The sequence below is a fragment of the Podarcis tiliguerta genome (genome assembly GCF_965153285.1).
Source record: "Podarcis tiliguerta genome assembly, chromosome: 8".
NCBI lineage: Eukaryota > Metazoa > Chordata > Lepidosauria > Squamata > Lacertidae > Podarcis > Podarcis tiliguerta.
In genome coordinates, this window is record NC_139541.1 from 86,000,156 (window position 1) to 86,027,823 (window position 27,668).

The 27,668-nt window shown below is 49.0% G+C and overlaps 1 protein-coding gene across 1 annotated transcript; it reads right to left on the reverse strand.

Moving 5' to 3' along the window:
* Positions 1-1,190: 1,190 nt before the first annotated feature.
* Positions 1,191-27,668, reverse strand: LOC310684716 (synaptosomal-associated protein 25-like). Its single transcript, XM_083456201.1, has 8 exons — positions 27,560-27,668; positions 10,794-10,930; positions 9,077-9,118; positions 8,213-8,261; positions 6,575-6,692; positions 6,340-6,459; positions 4,872-5,016; positions 1,191-2,536 (listed from the first exon to the last, which is right to left on the reverse strand). The coding sequence occupies exons 2-8, from the start codon at positions 10,863-10,865 to the stop codon at positions 2,468-2,470; spliced, it is 615 nt and encodes a 204-aa protein (XP_083312327.1). The 5' UTR covers positions 10,866-10,930; positions 27,560-27,668; the 3' UTR covers positions 1,191-2,467.

Genomic DNA, 27,668 nt, shown 5'->3' on the forward strand with positions numbered 1-27,668 from the left:
ATTTGAAAATAAGGGACCAGCAGCCTCGAAAATAAGGCATCTGCAGCCAAAATAAGGGATTTTCCAAGGGGCACAGGTATGTTCAACTTCTGAGCCCCTCCGAGCCAAAGGCAGAAAGCCCAGCCAACAGCCAAACGAAGCCTCAAGCGGTGGTTCCCACAGCGCAGCAACCCGGCAAAGGGGATGCAGCAAGGAAAAACCACCATCACCTCTCTGCTGGGAAGCGCTGAGCAAAGGCAAGTCCCCAGGCAAGGCGGCCGATTTGATCAGCACAAGGCATGCAAGCTCCACCCCCCAGTCGTTCTTAGACTCCTTATTGGGTGAGCAACGCAGCCAAGCAACACAGTTGGAGCCTCCCTCCTCCCTGGCCGGCAGGGAGGGAGGGAGAGGAGCTGCTTCCTTTGAAACCCAGGAAATTTAAGGGACATCATCAATAAGGGACCGCAGCGGGACACGGTGCTGGGATAAGGGACTTTCCCGCCAAATAAGGGACACTTGACAGCTATGGAGGGTATTTGGCGGCGAGCCTTTGGGCTCTTGTGACGGTTAGGCATTGTTTGACCTTGTGTGGGGGAGGGGAGGTGTGGCCATCACCTGCCCCTCCATGCTTAAGGGTATTCCGTTAAAGGAATCCGGGGGTGTTGATCTTGTCTGAAGCCCGGTCAGGGGCTAGGGCCATGACATGACCCCAATGGGAACACCTGGGGGAGCTTGAGTTGGTTCGCATCGACAGGGCTCCCCCTACCCGTGGCTTACCCTTACCAGACTTCCTGCACAATGGGCAGGAGTCAGATATAGTCAGGTCCAATCAATGCCTAAGCCAATACCGCTCACATTCTGTAATTCAATAAAGTTGTGGCCAAAATGTGCCCAATAACGTAAACCTAATATCCGCGTCCTGGTGTGAGTTATTTCCCAACGAGGGGGTGGCTGCGGGGTCTCGACACGCAACAACACACCTCCTGGCTTAGGGCACAGCCAGGACTAGACGCGGCTGCATTTCCCAGGAGACCTCAAAGTAGATGTGCAGAGGGGTCCGTGGAGATCTGGTGCGGTTGGAGGCTGTGTAACGAAAACTATGTGGGTTTTTATTTTAATTAGAAAAGGTGGGGCTTCCCAAAACTGATTTTTTTTTTTATTAACTCCAATTATATTGTGTCTCTTTATAGAAGAAGAAGAAGATGTCTGGCTTAAACCGAAATCAGAATTTAATAAAGATGCTCTGTTTACAGTCTCGTACGGTGGGATTGTCACGGCCATTCATCCCGCAGTTAAAGCTTGGTTTTGGTTTGGTCTGCATGCAGAAACGGGGAGAGAAGTATCTGGCTTCTGAGGTTAGCAGGGACAAAGAAAGCAGCCTTAAACCCACTCACTTGGTTGGTCCATCTAGCTCAGGATAGTCTACACTGATTGGCAGCAGTGTAGCTACAGACATGACTTTCTCCCGACTCTCCCTGGAGATTCTGCCAGTGGGAACAGAACTTGGGAGCTCTGCATGCAAAGCAGGTGGCCCTATCCTGATCTGTGGCCCTTCCCCTAAAAATAAACTAAGATCCCAGTCGTCATGGTTGTGAATCAAGGGGTGCCACAGGGAGCTGCCTTATGCCAAGTCATATCATTGAACCCGGGGTCTTCTGCTTGCAAATGCTCTACCACCCAGCTACAACCCTTCCCCCGACCGAATTTGCCATAATAAATAATGAATTGTACTACTTATTGTGGGCGTTGTCCTGGACCAGTCCCAGGTTCCAAGAAGAAGGAGATGCTATCTCCAGAATCTCACCAGGATCACCCGCTGAGCCTGTTCAGGGCATCTTGCGCCTCTGTTTTATGTCGTCACCATCCAACATGTCACCTAAACCTTGCGATGTGTTGTTAAGTTCTCAGGTTACGACTCTCCTAACTAAACAGGCTGGATGTTTGCATCCCATCTATGGAGAGCCACTTGCTTTTACCCAGTGAGAGCCAGTCCTTGCTTATTGAAAAATGATGCACGGGAGCAGCCCAATCCTGTGTGTGTGTGTGTGTGTGTGTGTGAGAGAGAGAGAGAGAGAGAGAGAGAGAGGAAGTTTAGCAGGAAGCAACTCCCACATTGATCACAAGGACTTACTTTCCAAGAGGACGGCAGCCATAGCCTTCCAATAAGTGGCCTTGCTCAGTGTCCCTGGGTATGTACAGAAAACAGTCTCTTGTGCAAACAGGTATAACAATTCTGCACATGGATCCAGGAGGATCGTGTCCCTTGTGTGTACAAAGGTGCTATTTCCCTACAATCCACTCTGCTCTCGTCTTTCCAGCATCCTTTTCTAGTTAGTCGCATGCAAGCTTACTCAGGAAGTGGAGGCGTCTCAAAATGGGAAACGTGATTTGGAACTGCCTTGATTTGAAACCAATCCAAATTCAGGTGGATGAAGCCGTTTCTTTTAGGGGCGGGGTGGGGAGGGTAAAAGGCGGTCGGCGGGGCAGCTCAGGCATTTTTCAGCATCTTGGTAGTCTGGTTGTTGGCTGCATTGATGCTAATGACGTTGGCGATGGCCTGCGGAGAAAAGAAGAAAGTGAGAAAACAGAGGCAGAGGCTGTTTCAAGCAGCAGGCCTGAAACTACACCTACCATCACGCTGGCTGCTGAGCCTGATGGAAGTTGTAGTCCAAAGCACGTGGAGAGCTCCAGGCACAATTCAAAGTGCTGGTGTTGGCCTTTAAAGCCCTAAACGGCCTCGGCCCAGTATACCTGAAGGAGCGTCTCCACCCCCATCGTTCTGCTGGACACTGAGGTCCAGCGCCAAGGGCCTTCTGGCAGTTTCCTCTGTGTGTGAGGAGCCAAGTTACAGGAAACCAGGCAGAGGGCCTTCTCGGTGGTGGCACCCGCCCTGTGGAACGCCCTCCCATCAGATGTCAAAGAGATAAAGAACTACCTGACATTCAGAAGACATCTTAAGGCAGCCCTGTTCAGGGAAGTTTTTAATGTGTGACATCTTAGTGTATTTTTGGTATTTGTGGAAGCCGCCCAGAGTGGCAGGGGAAACCCAGCCAGATGGGCGGGCTATAAATAATAAATAATTGTTATTGTTGTTGTTGTTGTTGTTGTTGTTATCATTAAAGGCTGCCTTAAGGGAATCACATGTTGTGTGAAAAGTTTTCCCTCGCCTGTACTAACACTACCACAACGTCTTCCAACCCCCCTGACCATTTCGCCTTTTACTGAACCTTTCCAAGCTCTGTATTACCTCTTTGTTCATTTTTCAAAAAATTCTGGGGCAACCAAAACAGTACACAGGATTCCATATGAAGGTGTTAACAAGAACGATCTTTCCAAAGGAAGTAAAGTCACAGATCCTCCCGCTGGTGGATCCGGAAATAGTCAGAGTGGGATGTAACATAAGCAGTCAAGTACAACACTTCCTGTTTGCCCAGAGTGGACACACACAAGGGGATGTTACTGCAGCCAGGAGGACTTCCTGTCACACCTGGTCTGGAGCATCCAGGTGGACGGGCATGTGACCAGGTGGATGGGCATGACCCTGTGAGACCCTGTAAACGGGCCAGTCACGCAGCCATCTCCCTCTCTCGACCCTGACACTTTGGCTGCTTTCTTCTGATACTGGTGTATTTTGCTGTCTGCTGGCTCTCAGCCAGCAACACATGGGCTCAGTGCCCATATGGGGTGAACTCAAACCCTTTTCCGTAACTACAAGCGAAAGCCTGCCTTTAAGGAGCCTACTGTGAACTGAATGTAAGTAAACTTCTTGTTATTCTTAACAGAAGACTGTTGTGTCTTTATTATTTTAAAGAGGGAACAAAGGGGGAATTTACCAGGAATAATCCAGTCTGGACAAGCCAGACTGGATTGCTTAAGAGATTGAAACGAATCTACCAACTGGCTTCCTGCTATATACTGGGGGGTGTACTCTGCTACTGACTCACAAGCGTGAGTGAGGAATAATAAAATAATAATAATAATAATAATAATAATAATAATAATAATAATAATAATAATAATTTATTCTTTATACCCCGCCCATCTGGCTGGGCTTCCCCAGCCACTCTGGGCGGCTTCCAACAAAATATTAAAATACCGTAATACATCAAACATTAAAAGCTTCCCTAAACAGGGCTGCCTTCAGATGTCTTCTAAAAGTCTGGTAGTTATTGTTCTTTTTGACATCTGGTGGGAGGGCGTTCCACAGGGCGGGTGCCACTACTGAAAAGGTCCTCTGCCTGGTTCCCTGTAACATGGTTTCTCGCAGTGAGGGAACCGCCAGAAGGCCCTCGGAGCTGGACCTCAGCGTCCAGGCAGAATGATGGGGGTGGAGACGCTCCTTCAGGTATACTTCAGATATACTTAATCAATATATCCTCTCCTACATCCACAACATTCCCACAGAGTGGCGCACTCAAAATATGTGCATATACAAACCCTCCCTAACATGGTGTCTTCCATCTTGGGTGTAGATTTTGGAATTTTAAACTTATTTTTTAAAAATCACATTATGCGCTACTGCATATGTTCTCTGCCCTGGCCCATCCTGTGAGGTGGGGGAGCATCATAGAATCCTAGAGTTGGAAGAGACCACAAGGGCCATCGAGTCCAACCCCCTGCCAAGCAGGAAACACCATCAGAGCACTCCTGACATATGGTTGTCAAGCCTCTGCTTAAAGACCTCCAAAGAAGGAGACTCCAACACACTCCTTGGCAGCAAATTCCACTGTCGAACAGCTCTTACTGTCAGGAAGTTCTTCCTAAGGTTTAGGTGGAATCTTCTTTCTTGTAGTTTGGATCCATTGCTCCGTGTCCGCTTCTCTGGAGCAGCAGAAAACAACCTTTCTCCCTCCTCTATGTGACATCCTTTTATATATTTGAACATCGCTCACCTTTTCCTTAATGCTGTCCACCTGCTTGCTCTGGACGTCGATTTCGTTGCTCATGTCCACCGCCATACTGCGAAGGTTGCTCAGCATGCTGTCCACCTGCGTCAAGTTCTGTTCCATCTCTTCTTCCACATCGTCTTTCGTTATCCTGAGCAAAACGCACAAAGAAGGTAAGAGCCTGGGTGCTGGATCAGGCCAGAGGCTCCTCGTACTCATCATGCTTTCCTTGCAGTGGCCAAGAAAAAGTTCGACAACTAAGTTTTCAATCCAGGAAAATAAAAGGCGTGATTGAGCTGCAGAAGGTGGATGATGACGATGACCATTTTCTTGTTGTTATTATTAGGGTTTTGTTTTGTTGTAACCATCATGGTCATATCAACCACAGAATAAAAATACATATGTTAACAATACTTTGCAAGACCCATGCTCCTAATTTCTCTTTGTAGCCAGCTAGGAAGTAATTCTACAAAGTTATTTTTTAAAGTCCAGTTGGGACACGGGTGGCGCTGTGGGTAAAACCTCAGCGCCTAGGACTTGCCGATCGCATGGTCGGCGGTTCGAATCCCCGCGGCGGGGTGAGCTCCCGTTGCTCGGTCCCAGCTCCTGCCCACCTAGCAGTTCGAAAGCACCCCCCGGTGCAAGTAGATAAATAGGGACCGCTTACTAGCGGGAAGGTAAACGGCGTTCCGTGTGCTGCTCTGGTGCCGGTTTGCCGGAGCAGCTTCGTCACGCTGGCCACGTGACCCGGAAGTGTCTGCGGACAGTGCTGGCTCCCGGCCTCTTGATTGAGATGAGCGCACAACCCTAGAGTCTGTCAAGACTGGCCCGTACGGGCAGGGGTACCTTTACCTTTACTATTTTTAAAAGTCCAGTTACGTTAGGGCTTAGAGGAATGAGCTACTAATTAAAGTACTCAAAGCCTCTCAAAGTAAAGAGACACAAAGATTTCGGAAGCTTATCAATAATACTTCTTTTAAAAGCATCAACCAAGACACAGCTTCACATTTACCCAAAATTATAATCTACAGGCTAAAAATGTTAAAATACAAAAGGGTGAAGGAACTCATACATTGAAATTGTCCAATTAAATATTTAAATCACCTGATTAAATCTTGGCTAATCACCATATTATTAGTACTACCATGGATTTATTAATTGCCTTTAGGCATAAGAGAATTAAAAGCACAAAACAGGACTAAAACCCTAACAAATGGGACGCTTGTCATATCAACCCATTTATCCAGCTGGAACAAAAACGCCTTTGGACCGTTTCCGGAAAGGGCAGAGAGCGGCTGCCTGTCTCAACCGGAATGCTATTCCACTGAATGGGGCAGCCACAGAAAAGGCCCTGCTTTTGACTGAGGTGGCTTCTGACAACTTTGGCGCTTGCAGGAGAAATTCTCCTGGAGGCTGCAGAGATCTCCTGGTTGTGTGAGGTGGCCTTGGAATAGAAGGTCTCCCCATTCCTTACCTCTGGATGAAGGGCCCACTCATGACCATCTGGTTTCCATCGGCCACCACACAGGGTTGTCGAGAGACCACCTGGCCGTTGCTGGCCTTCGTGGCCTCCAAGTCTTTTATGTTCTTTAACCTACGTTTCAAAAGAACAAATGTTCAGGCGGGAGTTCAACCTGTAACATACTTTGCTCTCATCCAAAACAAGGAGAGAGAGGCGTCTCCGGCGCTTGCACGGCCAGGGGACTTACTTTGCGCAGGGACAGACGAAAAGGCCGCAACATTTCGCCATGTCCGTGAGGTTCTTCTCGGCCTCCTTCATGTCTTGGATGATCTGGTCCAAGCCGTCCTCAATCCGGTCCAGCTGCTCTGAGGAAGGGGAAAGGGAAGGGGAGACAGCAGAGACACTCAGGAACCTAAAAACATTACGCACGGCCCTCTCCGAACACAAGGATGAGTCTCACAGGTATTGCGAAATTGTGGAGAGGAGCGCCAATTTCTCATGCTCCCTTCAGGTGTGTTGGCTGGTTTTCAGATCTCCCCTCCAATAGCAACAGAGCCGAGGCCTAATGGTTAGGGTTGCCATACGTCTGGGAAATACTGGACACGTCCTCTTTTGCTGGGCAACCTTGCCATCCAGGAGGATTTTTTCATTTCCAAACAAAACTCTGGGTTTCCGGTTTTGTTTTTTAAAGTGTGCAAACGGCTCAGGGTGTGTGAGCAAGCTACTGTGCTGACAACTTTGGGGCTCAGCGACTGTCGAGATTTTTACTTTTTGAAATATGGCAACCCTGCTTCAGGTCCTAGCATGCCAGACCGAGACCTGGAGGGACCAGGGTTCGAATTCCCCACCAGTGGCGACCTTGAGTCGGTCCTACCCCACAGGGTTGTTGCGGGAATTGAACAAGGACGGAGAGAACCACATGCACCAACTTGAGCTCCTTGGGGAAAAGCTGGGGTATGAGTGCGAGAAATGAAGGAATTAAATAAATGAGGGCAGCCTGCCAACCTAAGCCTGCCCTCAGCTAGCCCCTCAGGTGCTTGCCTTCTTACTTACTACCACTAGGGGGTGGCCCTGTCATTCAGATTCCTCCTGCTCCTCAATCTGAGTGCTGCCCCTTGTAGAAGGAGGATGGGGATAGAGAGAACTAGAATTAGCTGCCTCTGCCTGTTGTTGACTCTGGCGCCCCCTAGTGCTGGCCTCCCTGCCTTCTACCCAACCGGTCCCCAGTGACCAAAAGCAAACTAGCATTTCTCCTCAAGGTGCATGTTTTCTGCTTGCAAGAATTACCACACTTCTCGCTCCATAAGACACACTTTTTTCCTCCCAAAAAGTCAGGGGAAATGTCTGCGCGTCTTATGGAGCAAATGTGTGGTCAATCACACCCTTGCCCAGGCCTCCATTGTTGAATGTTTTGCAAGTGACTGGCTGATTAGATTATCCGTCTGGAAACTGTAGAAACGGTTCCCTTCCTTTCCTAAAGAAGCTGCAGAACTGTGAGTTGAACCCCCCAAAAACAGGATATTTTCCCCTTTGCAAAAGAAGCTGCACAACTTTTAGCTGATCCTCAAAAAAACGGGGCTTTCCCCCTTTCCCCCTCTAAAAACTAGGTGCGTCTTATGGTCAGGTACATCTTATGGGGCGAAAAATACGGTATTTTCTATCCCGTGGAGCCGCACTCAAAAAGAGTATTTCCCTCCCACTTTCTGAAGTGGTACCCATTCATTCTAGCACCTTATTCTGCTGCCTGTCTGCATTCAAGGGGGTTTTAAGACTGGTCAGCCAACCCATAGAGGACTTTAATTATAGCAACTGCAAACGCAGAACCAGAACACTGCTAACACCTCCATGGTCTGCAAGCGATCTGCCGTGAAGCCAGAGGCCTTACCTCCCTGGTCGTCCAGCATGACCAAAGTTCGAATCCCGGCATCTTTGCTCTGTTGGGAAGGAGAGGAGGGAAGAGAAGAGAAGAACGTTAAACGTCTCCGGGAATTTGCAAGATTTCTGGGGCCCGATGTTGCTCACGTGAGAACAAGGGACCGAACGCAATGAAGGGCACATTCATACCAGGTTTCTAGTTCTCATGCATGCGTCCAAAAGGAAAAACAGCCACAACTTGAGAACTCTCTGCAAAAGGCTTGCAAAGCAGAATGGACAGGTTGTTAAAGAACCTCATCCCATCATCCTCAGGTCACTTTCGCAACACACATTTAATAATAATAATAATAATAATAATAATAATAATAATAATAATAATTTATTACTTATACCCTGCCCATCTGGCTGGGTTTCCCCAGCCACTCTGGGCGGCTTCCAACAGGAGATTAAAAATACATTTCAAGCGCTCTGGGGCCACTTTAAACAGTCCAGCCTTCGCTTATGTATTCAGCGGTCTGTGTTTGCCTGAGCTGGAGTCTGGAGTAAGGATTCTGAGCTCCTGTGTTCTGATTCGACACATGATATCCAATCACAGAAAGCCTCTGCCATTGGCCTTTAAACTCTGAGTCATGATTCGCAGCTTGGAAGTTAGGCAGCCAATCACGTTGGGAGTGGGCGTGGCCCAGCCCTTCAGAAACGTATATAAGCAGTTGCTTTCTCCCTGTCGTCCAGTTCTGCTAGTTCAATAAAGTTTCTTGCTGTTATCGCTGTGTCTTCCCTTGTGGGAAGCTTCCCCCAAAGAATCCTGGGATCTGTAGTTGCATAAGGGTGCGGAGGGCTGTTGAGTTCCCTGAGAAGAGGGGCTGTTTCTTACCTCATCTACCAGCTGCAACATCCTCCTGGTACTCTCCAAAGCCTGAAGTGAAGATAAAAAAGAGCAGGAAATTAAATATTATTGATTTATAGATTCATAGCAGGAATCACAGCTCTGGGAAGCTCTGAAGGTGGTGCTGATGGGAGTTGTAGCGCAGCACCCCTTGAGGGCACCAGCTTAGCAAAAACTGCTTTTGTCCTTTTAAAAGCCGCCTCAGTCACAAGCCAACGTAACCCCTAATGGAGGCAAGTTCTGTAAGTTAATTATGCACTCTGTGAAGAAATTACTTTCTCAAGCCTGTCTTAAGCCAGCCAGACTTCATTGAGTAACCCCTAATAAAACTGCGCATCCTTTCTTGCCACCAACACCCACCCACCCTGGGACAAAACAAAACAAAACACCATTTGGCAGTGCAACACACGCTAAAGCAAATTAGTTCCATAGTTGGAATCGGTCTCATTTGCATAAGTATTCTTGTAGCCGTTTTGCAAGAACGAGAATTGTTCTTCAGAACAAAGCCAGCTTCCTTGCAATTATATCTCTGGCCTTTTTGGGCAGGAATGCCGAGCTGGGTTTGTAGGGTGAGGGGAGCGGTGTAAAGGCCTGGGATTCAGACTCAGAGGCTGAACCTGAGGAATCCCAGCCTGCACAGGAGTCCCTGCCTCCAGAACCAGCTGAGCCGGGGCTGGGGCATGAGCCTGAAGGGTCCTCACCTGTGCTGGGTCCTCAGGTGCAGGCTCCAGCTGAGTCTGCTCTGGCTCCTGAGGTGATGGAGGACCCATTGCCTGCAGGTGCTCCACTCTCAGCCCCGTCAGGGTAAGCTGAGGTGGCCTCTGGGTCCGGGAACCCTCCAGCCTCTCCTGAGCTGCAGAGGCTCAGGGCAGAGAGGCGGAGGGAACTAAGTTCTCGCAGGAGGAGTGCTCGCCTCCAGGCCAGGAGAGGCGAGTCACCTGTGGACCGGGGCTGCCCTATGCCTCGGGGCAGATAAAAGCCGGCCAGCCCCAGTCCCAGGTTGCGGGAGCAACATTGTTGGTTGCTAGTTCCTGCCTGCACCGTGTCCTGCTCTTCTGCCAGAGTTCCTGACCCCACCCAACTCCCCGCCTTGGACCCGGCTTCAGCTTTGACAGGCAGCCTCCATACCGCACCCTCAACCTCGGACTGGACTCGGACCTCGCCACACGGTTAACCCTCGGGACCAGCACAGGCAGAAGGTTCTCCAGATTGTAGACTGGGACACAGTCAGGCTGCTGCTAAAGTAAACTGGGAGCAATTTAAGGCCGGAGGAGGCCATTTTTTTCCAGAAGAGGAAGCTACTAACTAAAGGTGCAGTAGCCCCGCCAAGTCTTAACAGTCATTTGCCAGTCCACACAGAGCAGCTGAGCATGGCAACTGCATTTTATGTGCGGGGATTGTTGTGAGAGCAAATTGCCACAGATCAGAAAGGATGTGGGGGAACAAGGCAGAAGATATTGAAGGCAACAGGCTGGCAGCGACGCCAGCTGGATTCGCCCAAATCGTCAATGAACAAAGGAGAAATAGTGTAGAGTCGACCCAGGCGAGACTGGGAATAATCTGGTTCTGGGTTGAAATCAGCTCATAGGAGGGGGGCTGCCTTCCAAATTTCCTTTCTCCCCACCCCTCTGGGCAATACCAGGAGCTCTTTTATAAGGAAAAGGGGAATCTGGCTGGTGGAGGCAAGAAAAAGAATTTTCCCGACCTCATTGTTGACCTGGTGGATGCGCTGTTCAAGGTCTTCCGGCTCCGAACCCACCACGCCGTTGGCCGCCATCTTGGGATCTTTGGGGAAAGAACCAAGGGGGACGTTTTTCCTTGTATGGATAAATCCACGGTCTCCTACAGAAAAAGACATAATAATAATAATAATAATAATAATAATAATAATAATAATAAATTTTATTTACACCCCACCCTCCCTGGCCAGAGCCGGGCTCAGGGTGGCTAACACCAGTAAAAATTACAGTAAAAACATAATGGGGGGGGGCCGAGAGAAAAAAACCCAATTTAAAATACATGTTAAAATGCAATTTAAAATGTAGCCTCATTTTAATAGTAGCCCATAGATGACATAAGGGACGTGGGTGGAGCTGTGGGTTAAACCACAGAGCCGAAGGCTTGCCAATTAGAAGGTTGGCGGTTCGAATCCCCACAACGGGGTGAGCTCCCGTCGCTCGGTCCCTGCTCCTGCCAACCTAGCAGTTCCCGGCAGGAAGGTAAACGGCGTTTCCGTGCGCTGCTCTGGTTCGCCAGAAGCGGCTTAGTCCTGCTGGCCACATGACCCGGAAGCTGTACGCCGGCTCCCTCGGCCAATAAAGCGAGATGAGCGCCGCAACCCCAGAGTCAGCCACGACTGGACCTAACGGTCAGGGGTCCCTTTACCTTTATAGATCACATAAAGGGAGGGAAACATAGGGTCAGACCAAACCAAAGGCCAGGCAGAACAGCTCTGTCTTAAAGGCTCTGCGGAAAGAAATCAGATCCTGCAGGGCCCTGGTCTCTTGTGACAGAGCGTTCCACCAGACTGGGGCCAGTGTTAAAAAGGCCCTGCCTCTGGTTGAGGCTAATCTGACTTCCTTTCCTCTTCAAAGAGAAGGAAACACCCGGTTTGAGAGATCACAGGTGCCCAGTCATGTATCGTTTCACATAGTGGTCACCCCACGAGCCAGAAGGAACCCCCACGATCCTTTCCAAATAGCAAAGCATTCTGGGGCTAACCCACAATCCTCTGGGACATGACTCCAAGTGATCAAACAGCAGAGTCCCAGAAGCCTCTGCTGGGGACTGCTGGATCTGTCGATTCCAGGTTCTCTCTTTTCCTGACGTTAAACCAGTCTTCCTCTACCTCGGCCCTCCAGATGTTTGGGGACTACAACTCCCATCATCCCTAGCTAGCAGGACCAGTGGTCAGGGATGATGGGAATTGTAGTCTCAAAACATATGGAGGGCTGATTTTGAGGAAGCCTGTGTTAAGCTGAGTTCTCCCCATTTCCACCTCATTTTCACCACCATCCCTAGCCGCCTTCAGGAATCTGAACAAGCAGACCCTTCATAGAATCTTAGAATGGGAAGGGACCCAAAGGTCATCTAGCCCAACCCCCTGAAATGCAGGAATCTCAGGTAAAGCATCCATGACAGATGGCTGTCTAACCTCTGCTTAAAAACCTTCAAGGAAGGAGAGGCCAGCACCTGCCAAGGGAGTTTGTACCTTGGGGTGACTAGTCCAACCAACATAGAATATAATAGATATAGAAATACTTTATTGTCACTGTGGCGCTGTGAGTTAAACCACAGAGCCTAGGGCTTGCCGAGCAGAAGGTCGGCGGTTCGAATCCCCACGACAGGGTGAGCTCCCGTTGCTCGGTCCCTGCTCCTGCCAACCTAGCAGTTCGAAAGCACATCAGAGTGCAAGTAAATAAATAGGTACCTCTCTGGCGGGAAGGTAAACGGTGTTTCCGTGCGCTGCTCTGGTTCACCAGAAGTGGCTTAGTCTTGCTGGCCACATGACCCGGAAGCTGTACACCGGCTCCCTCAGCCAGTAAAGCGAGATGAACGCCGCAACCCCAGAGTTGGCCACAATTGGACCTAATGGTCAGGGGTCCCTTTACCTTTACCTTTACCACCTGTTTACAGTGAGCTTAAACGAGCCCCCCCTCCCCCCACAATCTCTCAGTCCTTGTTACACTCTGTGTGTTGGTGCGGCTTATCATGTTTCTATATCTCTTGCCCAAGGAGATAATCTGAAACAGTCAGATTATCCGGGATCACTGTCCTACGTTGTTATTTACTTACTACTTCGGCACCATGAATTCCTAAAAAAGGTTTTACCGCTTAGCCCACAGGAGAGCATCTATTGCTTCTTTCAACCATAGACTTATTATACTTCTACGGACTTTCAAAGATTGACAGATGTGTGTTCATTTGATTTCAATATTAGAGAATTTACAAGTGTACACATTTTGTTTTTGTTGTACTAAATTATGTATATTGTCGCAGGAAACACCTCCCCCAATCATTCAGTTTGTACAAACTCCACACACACACACACACACACACACACACACGACAAACGCGACACTTCTGTTATAAATTCATAGAAAATCAACCATGCATCAGATTTGCACTGTTCCACTTTTATTTTACTCCACGAAGGAAGGACTACAAAATGGGGAAGGTTTGATACAGGGCACCATAATCCCTTGAGCACAGCAGCACATCCACAGGAGCCCTGCCCAGTTGCTATGCCAACCCTGATGATCCCAGACAGAAGACCATCAAGGTCACAAAGAACTTGCATATGGGAGTGGATTCAGCTCAGACTGGAACAAAGGACAATAATCAGCTCTTCCCTCTGGGGGCAGGAAACTGCAAACTCCCCTCTGTCACCTGGAAAGTACTCATGGGGAGGGGGAAAGGGGGAACCAGCCAGGTGACAAGATACTCAGGTTACCACCACAACTCCTCCCTCAACCCCTCCTTTTTGTGATGTAGTTGTGATGTAGTCTTAGGGTGTAGTTTGGGGGATTAGTAACTAATAAAAGTTGGGGTCTTCTTTTGTTCTGGTCTTCCATCTTGCTTCATCTTGTTGTGGGTGGGAATCCTGTCGCAACAGTATCCAATAAAGGCCAAGCCTACAGGCTGCTGTTTTGCTCCAAATTGTCCTGGTTGGTGTCTTTGTTTTTTGTCCAGGGGAGCCCTTGGATTCCTCCGTTAACATATTATGCAATAAGAATTGCAGTGCTATCTAGTATACTGGTCTTCATGTTGCTTGTATTGCTTGTTGTTTGGTGAGCTTGGCGGCTGGCAGACAGCAAACAAAAACCCGTTAGCTTTTAGGGTGGAAGCTACTAACTGAAGGTGCAATCATGTGTTAACAATACTTTGCCAGCCAACACAGAGCAGGTTTGCAATTGCATCCAACAAGACAGCCGGCACGGTGTCGCAGAACCCCATTGCACCACAGTCTACTCCTTGGGCTCTGCCATTTTGTCAGGCTCCTTGCGAATATCCCTGGGGAGGGTGGACGGAACCTGCCATAACTCCAGCCCCCACCTCCTCCGTCGGGCGATATGATTCTTCATCCGCATCCCCCAAAGAAGCCGTATAATTATCGCGCTTGGAAAGTGCAGCTGTTTGCTCTTTGGGAGCTGAGAAACAGCCGCCCGCCCACCCCCTCTCCCTCCCCCCGAAGGACCTTCCCGGGATCCCACCTTCTGCTGCTCAGCTCTGCCTGCAAAATTCGTGCAAATTAAAAATAGACGCTTTGTGTGTGTTTTGTGCTTTTGAACAAAGCGAGAGAGAGAGGAGGGGGCAGAGGTGTAGCTGCGGCAGCAAAAACTTTTCCCCCAAGCTGACAGCAAAAGAAAAAAGGAGGTAGAGGGTGGGTTGGAGGGGAATAAAAGCGGTTTAGTAATGATTCACAGAAAGAGAGGAAGTTACCCTTTTGATTGTGCTCTCTTGAAGATTTGCACGCTTGATGGTATCAAAGCGACCAGTTAGTTTCTGGGCTCAGTTCAAAGTGGGGTTTTTTTGCCCTAGAAAGCCTTATGTAGCTCAGGACCCCAGTACCTCAAGAACTTCCTCTCCCCCTAGGAACCATCCCTGCTGTCCATGGAGGCGCAGGTCCATTCTGTGTCCAGGGCAGCTGTGTCCCTGCCCGCAGACTGCCTCGCCAGAGTGGTGCATGCTCTGGTTATCTCCTGCTTGGACTACTGCAATGCGCTCTACGTGGGGCTACCTTAGAGGGTGACCCGGAAACTACAACTAATCCAGAATGGGGCAGCTAGACAGGGGACTGGGAGCGGATGCCGAGACCACATAACACCGGTCTTGAAAGACCTACATTGGCTCCCAGGACATTTCAGAGCACGATTCAAAGTGTTGGTGCTGACCTTGAAAGCCCTAAACGGCCTCGGTCCAGTAGACCTGAAGGAGCATCTCCACCTCCATCGTTCTGCCTGGACACTGAGGTCCAGCACTGAGGGCCTTCTGGCGGTTCCCTCCCTGCGAGAAGCCAAGTTGCAGGGAACCAGGCAGAGGGCCTTCTCGGTGGTGGTGCCCGCCCTGTGGAACACTCTCCCACCAGATGTCAAAGAGAAAAATAACTACCAAACTTTTAGAAGACATCTGAGGGCAGCCCTGTTTAGGGAAGCTTTTAATGTTTAATAGGTTATTGTATTTTAGTGTTTTGTTGGAAGCCGCCCAGAGTGGCTGGGGAAACCCAGCCAGATGGGCGGGGTATAAATAATAAATTATTATTATATTATTATTATTATCCTGGGCTCTGTGACCATTATCTGAAGCCCTTCTCTGTGGGCCCCCTCCATAGGAGGTCCGGGGGTGGCAACACAAGAACAGGGCCTTTGCAGTGGTGGCTCCCTGCTTGTGGAAAGCTCTCCCTGGGGAGGCCCGCCTGGCACCATCATACCATACCTTTAGGCAAAAGCATTTCTTTCCTGCCAGGCCTTTGGCCCTTCACTACCTGTGGCCTCCTTTAGTGAGCACCCCATTTTAATCCCACTTTCGAAAAGACGATTGTCTCTTAGATTCCCCTGTGCTTTGTTTTACGATGGCTTTGATGTGTTTGCTTATTGTTGTAAGCCGCTTTGAGTTACCGTATTTTTTCAGTGTATAAGACGATGTCTTTTGCTTTAAAACTTTAATCAAAAATTGGTGGTGCTCTTATACACAGGTGGTTAATGTACAGTTTTTTTAGAAAAACGACTACTTACCTTCCTACGGCTAGAAGAGCCCCCCCCCAAAAAAAATTCTGCAACTTTGGGTGATCTTGGGCGTTGGTGGGTTAATTTGGGGTTTAAAAAAATAGGGGGCGTCTTATACATGAGGGAGTCTTATACACAAACAAAAATACGGCACTTTTGTTTATAAAAAGTGGTTAATATGATGAATTAACAACAACAATAGACAATCCTGTTTCAACACTGTTCATACCTGTGAACAATTGCTTCATTTCCAGTTTGTCTGTAACTTCCTGCTGAAATCTGGTTCCTTTTTATACCACAAATGTTCAGGGGGCGGATGGGGGTGGTTGTCCTGATTTTGTTGAGCTGTAGTGGGACAGTGACCCTCCAAATGGCAGAAGATCCCAGGTTCAGGTAGGGGCTGCGAGAAACTCCTCCCTGAAATCCTGCAGAGATGCTGCCAGCCAGTGTAGGCAACACTGCGCTGTATTACCAACCTTACTGTACGCTTGTGAAACATGAACCACTTACAAACTCCATCTCCAACTCCTCAGAAGATTCCACGAACAGTGTCTCCAAAAAATTTTACACATCACTTGGGAAGACGGGTGAACTAATGCCAGTGTACTGGAAGAAGCAAAGATCACGAGTGTTGGAGCAATGATTCTTCAACACTAACTTTGTTGGACTGGTCATGTCGGGCGGATGCCTGATGATCGTCTTCCAAAGCAACTACTCTATTCCAAACTTAAGAATGGAAAGCGTAATGCTGGTGGTCAACAAAAGAGGTTTAAAGATTGTCTCAAGGCAAATCTTGAAAAAGTACTATAAACATTGACAACTGGGAAACACTGGCCTGCGAGCGCCCCAGTCGGAGAACAGCCTTGACCAAAGGTGTCCTGGGCTTTGAAGATGCTCAAACTCAGACGCAAGGGAGAAATGTGCTAAGAGGAAGGCACGCTTGGCAAACCCTCACCGGGATCAACTCCTGCCCGGAAACCTATGTCCCCACTGTGGAAGGAAGTGTGGATCCAGAACTGGCCTCCACAATCACTCATGGACTCACTGTTAAGGCCGTATTTATGGAAGACAATTCTACTCAGCTACGAGGGATCGCCAAAGAAGGAGAAGAAGACATGGACAAATGGTCTGACTCGGTTTAAGGCAGTTTTCTATGTTCTAACTGGGGGGGATGGGGTTGCCCTTGTGCCTTTACTTTCTGCACGAAAGCTAATTTCAAAAGACAATGGGTATGTTTGACAGTGGAATTTGCTGCCAAGGAGTGGGGTGGAGTCTCCTTCTTTGGAGGTCTTTAAGCAGAGGCTTGACAACCATATGTCAGGAGTGCTCTGATGGTGTTTCCTGCTTGGCAGGGGGTTGGACTTGATGGCCCTTGTGGTCTCTTCCAACTCTAGGATTCTATGATTCTATGTTGGTATTAGAAGAGCACCAGGCCTAGTAGCCACCAGCCATCAAAGGCAATTCACCTAAACCCTACGGATCACCATTTAGTGTGAGGCTATGCAAAAATCTAGAAGGGGGGCGGGGTGCTTACTTTGCCAGGTGATGTTGGAGAAGGACTTTCAAAAAGCATTTTTAGCAGGGTTTAACAGCCTGCTCTTTTATTTATTCAATTTAGATTGCCAGTGAGTAGTGCATTTTTAAAAGGATTTCAGGTGGCTCTCTCTTACGCATGGTAATAACTGTAACGAAGTTATCGCCCTTTTAAAAAATAAGGAAGTGGAAGGATTTGAGCCTTAATGCGTGCCTAGGACATCGGTTAATTGAATTAAGTGACTCCGTGTGAAGAACACTGGAAAAAGCTCACTTCTGTCTGGGAGCTCTTCCTGACTCCCCAGAAAAGTGCCCTTGAATAGATGTAGGACTGCCTTTTACCTGCCCTGAATCTTCCCACGCTCAGCTTCACTGAATATCCACAAATTCTAGTGTTAAGAGAGAGGGAGAATCACTTTCTCTCTACTTTCTCTGTGTCATGAATCACTTCTGTCTCAGTTGCTCGGTCCCGATTTGCTTGCCCAAAAACCTCACATGGAGGCCAGACTACACCCTGGACTGGCTGTTTGTAAAAAAAAACCCACAGCATTTTGAATGCATTATAAACATGCAACACCAGGAGGCGCTGTAGAGCACAAAACTTTTCCATGCAATTTTACATAGCACTTTTTTTCTTTGGTTATAATGATTTAATTGATGACTTCTTTATAGCATTTTCCCTCCATGTGTAGATCCACCCTGTCTTTACAGAGCATTCTTCCTGATTTGCCCGCATGGAGGATAGATGACAAGGATTACTCATCCCAATTTCTTTGCTTCGTACACCTTCGCATTCGTCGCTCACTTGCCCCACGCTTTTCAATGCGTCTCCCCATCACTTTCCTAAGTGCAAACAGTCCACCCCTTTTTCAAAAACTGTGCACACTTGAATTTCCCAGATACGCACTGACTCAAACCCCACCTGCAAAATGCCGGCCTTTGAAGCAACATAGACTCTCAGAACTGCAGCACCTCAGCCGTGGCTCAGTTTCCCCTTCGTCAAGGATCTGCCTGCTGGTTAATGCCTCACGGCCGACTGAAAGCACGGCATCAGATTTGGCCAAAGCTATCCGGCATGACTCATCGGAGCCGTTCAGCATCCCTTCGTCCCTCTTACACTGGGGGAGGGAGGAGGAGAGCAGGTCAGTTGTGGGGGTGGAGAGCAAGAAGGATCTCAAACCCATTAGAGCCCAGAGCCTTCACAACCCATTAGGCAGGGAGGCCAAATGCCTGACAGTTTACAAGCCGTCTCCTCTGCCCCATCTCTCTCGTCGATATAACCTTTCAGATCTTCTGGCATCGGAAAGTGGGAATAATGTTATTACTATAGATGCCCCTCCATCTCAGAGTCCCCTGGGCTGCTGCAATTATGGAACAGGATGCCGGTCTCCAAACGAGCCCTGCTCCTCTGCCGTCCAGCGTGACGTACAGACAGAGCCCTCTGTTTTTGGCTGACAGATCTTAAACTGTAAACCCATCCACTGGCACTGTGATAGGAATTTTGAGGTCTTAGATATATGGTAATGTTCGTAAGCGTACCAACCAAGCACGTACATAGATCAGCACAGGAAGACTGCAAGGTCAAAGTGGGAAACCTCCCCATTGTCTCTTTCCTCACAAATCCTGTCTTAAGGGCACATTTAAGATATGAATAGGGTGTGAGCCTGTGACCTGGCCCAGGAACTAAGTATTTATCATTACAAAAGTGAGCATTAACAGGTAACCTGTCATTAACAGGTAACCTGCACTCAGATTTCTGCTGTAGACCGCCTTTTCTGTGATGTAGGTATGATGTTTCGGGGGGTGGGCTTGATCTACAGGGTGGCAATTTCAAAAGTCTTTATAAGGCCTTGCGCATCATTTTTCTGGGTTCCTCCTCCTCTCCTGCGTGTGAGGGGAGCACCCTGTTGCAACAGATCAATAAAGATCAAGCTGGTTGGCCTCTGTTATTCTCTCCTACCAATAGGGAACCTATGTAAGGACTCTATACGGGCTCCTAGATACCCCATAAGGGAAAAGGGCAATTTTTGTTTACCACAATACCAAGCCCCTGAAGGACCAGGTGCGCAGCATGGGAGTCATTCTGGACTCACAGCTGTCCATGGAGGCACAGGTCAATTCTGCGTCCAGGGCAGCTGTCTACGAGCTCCACCGGGTACGCAGGATGAGACCCTCCCTGCCCGCAGATTGTCTCACCAGAGTGGTGCATGCTCTGGTTATCTCTCGCTTGGACTACTGCAATGCGCTCTACGTGGGGCTACCTTTGAAGGTGACCCAGAAACTACAATTAATCCAGAACGTGGCAGCTAGACTGGTGACTGGGAGCGGCCACCGAGACCATATAACACCGGTCTTGAAGGACCTACATTGGCTCCCAGTACGTTTCCGAGCACAATTCAAAGTGTTGGTGCTGACCTTGAAAGCCCTAAACAGCCTCGGCCCAGTATACCTGAAGGAGCATCTCCACCCCCATCGTTCAGCTTGGACACTGAGGTCCAGCTCCGAGGGCCTTCTGGCGGTTCCCTCCCTGTGAGAAGCCAAGTTACAGGGAACCAGGCGCAGGGCCTTTTCAGTGGTGGCGCCCTCCCTGTGGAACGCCCTCCCACCAGATGTCAAGGAGAACAACAACTACCAGACTTTTAGAAGACTTCTGAAGGCAGCCCTGTTTAGGGAAGCTTTTAATGTTTAATAGGTTATTGTATTTTAGTGTTTTGTTGGAAGCTGCCCAGAGTGGCTGGGAGGACCCAGCCAGATGGGTGGGGTATAAATAATAAATTATTATTATTATTATTAGTCAGATCATTGGGTCCACCCGGCTCAGTACTGTCTGCACTGGCCGCCAGCAGGGTTTGGGACGAGGCTCCTCTCCCAGAGACGCTGTCGAGGATTCCCCTTGGACCTTCTACATGCTCTCTCGCTGACCCACAGCTCTTCCTCGCCTTGTTTTCTCTGCTTCTGCTACATGACCTGGTCTGGCCCTGCTGCTAAGTGGTTTCTTTTGTGGTCCAGCCAATCTCCCTCTGGAACAGAGATGGGCAGCGGCACGCAGGCAAAGTGCCCGTCAAATGTCCCTAAGGACACGGGTTCGAGACCTGCTGCCGACTAGAGCGTCATTGCATCGGTGCAAACGCAAATCTCCTTTCTACGAGGTACCTAAGCGCCTCAATCCTGCGCAGTTCAGGCCTCCAGGCGAGCCCCTTTCCTTAATGAGCAGAGCAGTCTTGTAACTGCCAGTGACAAAGGGCTCCCTTTTATCAAGCGCTAATTGGCGGAAGACTTTGCAAGCAGCCACTTAATGCATCCGTTCCCTAATGGCTCCTAGCTGAAATTAAAAGGCAAGTGAAGAGAGCCAAGCAAGATTTATCCAGGCAATTACAAGCTTTGTTGTTCGCGGAGGGCAAGGCTACGCATGGCCGCTAACCACAATGGCTGTGCAGCACCTCTGTTGCTGGAAACGGCAGGAGGGGGGGGAATGCCGCTCTTGAGTTCGAATCCTGCTTGCCACTTTACCCTCAGGGCATCTGACTGGCCACTGTGAGAACAGGGTGTTGGACTAGACAGGCCACTGATCTGTTCCAGCAGCCAGAGTCTTCTTATGTTCTAACTGAACCTCCAGCTCCAAAGGCAGTCTATCTAGGTTCCAGGGTTCATAGGGCTATTTGGTCACGGTAAGAACAGGCTTATAATAATAATAATAATAATAATAATAATAATAATAATAATTTATACCCTGCCCTCCCTGGCCAGGGCCGGGCTCAGGGCAGCTAACACCAGTAAAATTACAGTAAAAACATAATGGGGGGAAACCAATTTAAAATACAGGTTAAAATGCAATTTAAAATGCAGCCTCATTTTAAAAGTAGCCCATAGATCAAAACCATAAGGGGAGGGAAACATAAGGGTCAGCGTGAGTCCAAACCAAAGGCCAGGCAGAACAGTTCCATCTTGCAGGCCCTGCGGAAAAGTGTCAAATCCCTAGTCTCTTGTGACAGAGCGTCCCACCACGTTGGGGCCAGTGGTGAAAAGGCCCTGGCCCTGGTTGAGACCAATCTAACCTCCTTGCGACCTGGGACCTCCAAAATGTTGTCATTTGTGGACCTTAAGGTCCTCCGCGTGGCAGACCAGGAGAGGCGGTCCTGTAGGTACGTGGGTCCTAGACTAGATGGGTTGCTGGCTGATCCAGCAGGGCTCAGAAGGAGGGTTAGAATGTGGTGCTGATAATGCCAAGGTTGCAGGTTCGAACCTGTATGGTCCAGCTGCATTGCAGGGGGTTGGACTAGATGACCCTCAGGGTCCCAACTCTACGATTGCATCATTCTTTCCCCATTGGCCTACACAGATCATCCTGCCAAGCTACAAGGGGAATTGTCCTGCTTCCCCCAAATTTCTAAACCAGGACCATAGCTCAGCGCAGGAGCAGCTGATTTGCACACAGAAGGTCACAAGGTTTTCCCTAGCATCTCGGAGAGAACCGTGCCTAAAATCCTGGCTGCTGCCAGTCAGTGTAGGCAACCCTGAGCTAGATGGACTCAGCATAGGTAGGGTGGCTTCCTTTCTAAGCACGGCGAGGGTCTGCTCACAGCTTTGCAAGCTTCCAGTCGGCTGAGCGGATTCTGCGTTTGCCACAGCCCAGCCACAGCCCAGGAAAAAAATAACAATAACAGAACTCTAAGAGGTGACTGAGACAAGGAAGGCGAGCCTGCAAGGTTTACACCACGATTTCTAAAGGATGAGGTCCCCCCAAAACATTTAGGAGTGCCAGTGAATCGGTATGTGGGGAGCCCAGAGATTCCCCCCCTCTCCAATTCTTTGCAATATGTCACAGCAAAGGGGATTCCCGGGTAGAATTTGTGGACCGCAAGCTACCACATGCTTAAAAGAGCAAAATATCTTGGGCAAGTCATGGTTACTGCCATCCCAGAAGGGTATTCCTTCCAATATACCTGAAGGAGCGTCTCCACCTCCATCGTTCAGCCCGGACCCTGAGGTCCAGCTCTGAGGGCCTTCTGGTGGTTCCCTCGCTGCAAGAAGCCAAGTTACAGGGAACGAGGCAGAGGGCCTTCTTGGTGGTGGCGCCCACCCTGTGGAACGCCCTCCCACCAGATGTCAAAGAGAAAAACAACTACCAGACGTTTAGAAGACATCTGAAGGCAGCCGTTTAGGGAAGCTTTTAATGTTTAATAGGTTATTGTATTTTAGTGTTTTGTTGGAAGCCGCCCAGAGCGGCTGGGGAAACCCAGCCAGATAGGCAGGTATAAATAATAAATTATTACTATTATTATTATTAATCCTAACAATGGCTATTGCTTCTCATTCATTACGATGCTGATATCTCACTTTTCCTCTACAAGCTCAGCGGGGCACCTGTGATTCTCGCTCTTCCCATTTCTAGCCTCACAACAGTCCTGCGAGGTAGTTTAGGCTGAGAGACAGCGAGTCACCCAAGATCGCCCAGTGAGCTACATAGCTGAGTTGAGATTTGAACCCTGGTCTCCTAGTCCAACACTCCAACCATTAAAGATAAAAAAGGTAAAGGACCCCTGGATGGTTAAGTCCAGTCAAAGGTGACTCTGGAGTTGCGGTGCTCATCTCGCTTTCAGGCCAAGTGACCCGGCGTTTGTCCACAGACAGCTTTCCGGGTCATGTGGGCAGCAGGGCTAAACCGCTTCTGGAGCAACAGGACACTGTGACGGAAACCAGAGCAGCGCATGGTAACGCTGTTTAGAATCATAGAATCATAGAGTTGGAAGAGACCACAAGGGCCATTGAGTCCAACCCCCTGCCAAGCAGGAAACACCTTCCTGCCTTCCTGCCGCAGTGGTACCTATTTATCTACTTGCACTGGTGTGCTTTCGAACTGCTAGGTTGGCAGGAGCTGGGACAGAGGTATCTCAAGCTATGGACTCATAGGTATCTCAAGCCATTTGCACATGTTGCCGTACAACCAGTCCATGCAGAATGTAGGCACCCTATATATAGAAAGGAGCAAACCAGGGATATTTGAGGGAGCAGGCGGGGCCCAGGACTTACATCACAGGATCCTAAAGGTAAAGGTAAAGGGACCCCTGACCATTAGGTCCAGTCGCAGACGACTCTGGGGTTGCGGCACTCATCTCACTTTACTGGCCAAGGGAGCCGGCGTACAGCTTCCGCGTCATGTGGCCAGCATGACTAAGCCGCTTCTGGCGAACCAGAGCAGTGCACAGAAACACTGTTTACCTTCCTGCCGGAGTGGGACCTATTTATCTACTTGCACCTCATGCTTTCAAACTGCTAGGTTGGCAGGAGCAGGGACAGAGCAACGGGAGCTCACTCCATCGCGGAGCTTCGAACCTCCAACCTTCCGATCGGCAAGCCCAAGAGGCTCAGGGGTTTAGACCACAGCGCCACATTACCCCACACTAGTCAGATCATGGTCACAAACAGAATCAACTCCCTGATTCTTTAAAAACCAAGGAGAAGGGGGGGCTCTCAGCCCTCCACACGCACCTGTTTTGCAGAGCTTTGACACCAGCCTCCAACTCTATTGCTGCCTCTCAAATGAAAAACACAGATTTGCCACCTTTACATTTTTCACACAGCCAACGAACCCTTCCAAAAAAAGACCAGGCTAGCCACCCTCCCACTTGCTATCGAGCTTCACAATCTCAGCGCTGCAAAACAGCTTTGTGACGGTTTCGATTCCTTCGCGAGTTTTCTGAAACGTTTCTTGCAGCAGTGACGGTAAACACAATGCCCTTGCAAGAGGTGATGTGCTTGAAAAAAACTGGTGCTCCGAGAGCTCCCTCCATCTGTCTCCAGATGCACTTTGCAAGAGGTCAGCTGCAAGCCGTGTAAAATCAGAGCCTGTAAACAGAACCAAGCAGCAGAAAAGGGTTTACAGGTCTGCATTTCAAAATGTCTGGGTATTCTGGGAATTTTCATGTGGAAGGGAAAACTTACGGGGACTTCAAGACTATCACTATTTTCCAAGTGGGATCCAATCAAACACCAGCAAATTCGTGTTGCACAATTAAGGTGGAACTGATGCTCTTTGAACAAACTCATTTCCAAAACAAAACAAAACCCAAACATTTTGCAGGAAGGAAAGTGATGGTGGAAATGCTCTTGAAAGTGTGGAATGGCAATACTTCAACAAAGAAATAGTGCCCAGACTAAGGGAAGTAATAGTCTTGCTCTATTCTGCCTTGGTCAGACCACAACTGGAGTCCTGTGTTCTGTTCTGGGCACCACAATTTAGGAAGGATATCGACAAGCTGGAAGGTGTGCGGAGGAGGGTGAGGAAGATGATCAAGCCTGATGAGGAACAGTTGAGGGAGTTGCATATCCAGCCTGGAGGTGATATGATTGTTGTTGTTCAGTCGTGTCCGACTCTTCGTGACCCTCTGGACCAGAACACGCCAGGCACTCCTGTCTTCCACTGCCACCCGCAGTTTGGTCAAACTCATGCTGGTCCCTTCGAGAACACTGTCCCACCATCTCGTCCTCTCGTCCCCTTCTCCTTGCGCCCTCCATCTTTCCCAACATCAGGGTCTTTTCCAGGGAGTCTTCTCTTCTCATGAGGTGGCCAAAGTCTTGGAGCCTCAGCTTCAGGATCTGTCCTTCCAGTGAGCACTCAGGGCTGATTTCCTTCAGAATGGAGAGGTTGGATCTTCTTGCAGTCCATGGGACTCTCCAGAGTCTCCTCCAGCACCAGAATTCAAAAGCATCCATTCTTCCGCAATCAGCCTTCTTTATGGTCCAACTCTCACTTCCATACATCACTACTGGGAAAACCATGGCTTTAACTATACGGACCTTTGTTGGCAAGGTGATGTCTCTGGTTTTAAGATGTTGTCTAGGTTTGTCATTGCTTTTCTCCCTAGAAGCAGGCGTCTTTTGACATGACAGCCATCTTCAAACACCTGAAGATCTGACACATGGGAGATGGAGCAAGCTTCTTTTCTGCTGCTCCAGATGGGAGAAGATTCCGACTAAACATTAGGAGGGACTTTCTGACAGTAAGAGCTGTTCAGCTATGGAACAGACTCTCTCTTGGAGGTTGTTGAGCACAAGTTTGTTGGCTTTTCGCAGTATAGTAGCGCAGAGAGCTTGCGGCGGAGAGCTTGCATAAAAAAAAAAGGACTCGAAAATAACTTACACAAGGTTTTAATAAGAAAAACAAAAACTCCTTAAACACTAAATACATCTACAAACAAACCAGACCCAACCACCAACCCATCCCCAGGGTAAAATGGCAGAGCTAGGTGCTGCTCCTTATATACTGTGGCCAATTCCCAACACAGCTTAATCAATGCAACTCAGCAGCACCTGCTATGCCTCACAGCTGCAAGGCTGGATCTCATTAGTTTACTCTGGCCCTTGCTCCGGCCCCTTAAAGGTATACACATTGGGTGAAACAATGATGAACCTTTAGATTTAAAGAAACAGTTCAACAAAGTTGGTCAGGGATTCCTTAGCTGTCATTCCTGCACATCAGGGGGTTGGGCTAGATCCTTGGCACCCCTTCCAACGCTACAGTTCTATTGTTCTAGCGGATTGGCACCATGTTGTGTAACCTACTTGCAAACAAATCAAAACAAAGGCTCGATAAGCAGATGGTGCCTCTTAACCTCCCCGTAAATTTGGAGTAAGAAAATTGAGATGAACGCTCCACAGTTTGTCTGGGAGTGACCTGCCTCTCCTGAGACTAGATGAGAGAGGGGAAAGATGGAAACTTATAGCTCAGAATCAGCCCACAGTTGCTGGGCCTTTATATACTGCTGTGATATATTATTACAATGCAGCAGTACATATCCCTCCCTCTGGAGAAAGGGAAAGGGTGAGTCTCTACACTTCAAACGGTTGGAGCTTGCAAGAGAACCCAGCAGTCCTAACTTGGGTTGCAGAGAGAGAGACAGTGTGGTACATTGGTTAGAGCAGGCAAAGGCAAACTCGGCCCTCCAGATGTTTTGGGACTACAACTCCCATGATCCCTAGCTAACAGGAGCAGTGGTCAGGGATGATGGGAATTGTAGCCCAAAACATCTGGAGGGCCGAGTTTGCCTATGCCTGGGTTAGAGTATCAGAGGCTTGGGTTCAAATCTCCTCTCAGGCACAAAGCTCACTGGGTACCCTTGGGCCATCTCTAGCCTACCTCACAGGGTTGTTGTGGAGATTAAATGGGGAGGGGGAGAAAACCACGTATGCACCTCAGGCTTCCTCGGAGAAATAATAATAATAATTTTTATTTATACCCCGCCCTCCCCAGCCAAGGCCAGGCTCAGGGTGGCTAACAAGCAATAATAAAAACAAGTTGAAAAACAAGATTAAAATACAACATTAAAATATTGAACAGTAAAATATTAAAATGCAGCCTATTCATTAAAATGAATAGACAAACACTGATAAACAGCAGATTAACTCAGGCAACTTCACGATTCCCCTTTCCTGCGGTCATTTCAAAACCATCCACACCACTCCCTGCATTTCAGGGGGTTGGACTAGACGACCCTTGATAGTCCCTTTCAACTCTATGATTCTGCTCCAGCCTCCAGCCCCCTAATTCCAGCCCCCTCAGCTTGGACCCTCAGAAGCACCTGTTCCCTGATCACTCGTATCCAGAATTAATCCCGGGAAAACCTCTAGAGACCTGCTCCAGATCCCGGCATCTGACACAAACACACACCCCCTCCTCCTCCTCCTCACCACCCACCATCCATTCAGCCCCCGAATCTCCCTCTAGACTCCCCCTCTATCCCATTTCAGATCCCAGGCGCCCCTCTATTCCCTCCCCAAGGCGCACGACGCGCAATCCGCCTCTTTTATAACGGGGGAGAGCCATCAAGAACTTTGCCCGTTCGCTCGCAGTTCCCGACAGAAGAAAATAAACAACAGGTTGGTGGTTCGGAGGAGGAGATTTGGGGCAACTCCCTGACGCATCACAGAAACGGCTTCGGGATGCGCGCAGACCGGCGCAAAACGCAACGAAATAAAAGGCTGAACTTTGTTAGAGGCTGGAAGGAAAATGGCCAAAAGGCCAGCGCTGTTTGCAAGACCACAATTCCTAAGGAAGGATGCGCCGCCTTTGAAGTTTACCTGCTCATTTTCGCTCTCAGATCAAACAGTATTATTTTTTTTTATTCTTCTTTTAATGAAGACTCACTTTCTTGAGCTTCCCAGCGCCCCCCAGATCGCAGCAGCTCCCCCCTGCCGCCCCCAAATCTTTTTTTACCTGTTTCTCCTCCTGTCCCAGACTCCTGCCTCCCAGTCCTCCCTCATCAGCAACAAGCCCAGCGCGCAGGATGGAGCCCCGCCCTCTCCGCCTGGGGCTGCGGACCCCC

Coding starts and splice junctions, on each gene's coding strand:
- LOC310684716 (XM_083456201.1), bottom strand. CDS start 10,865: ATGGCGGCCAACGGCGTGGTGGGTTCGGAGCCGGAAGACCTTGAACAG. Junction 8,262..9,076: donor TGTTGCAGCTGGTAGATGAG/GTAAGAAACAGC, acceptor CCTTCCCAACAG/AGCAAAGATGCCGGGATTCG. Junction 5,017..6,339: donor AGTGGGCCCTTCATCCAGAG/GTAAGGAATGGG, acceptor CGTTTTGCTCAG/GATAACGAAAGACGATGTGG.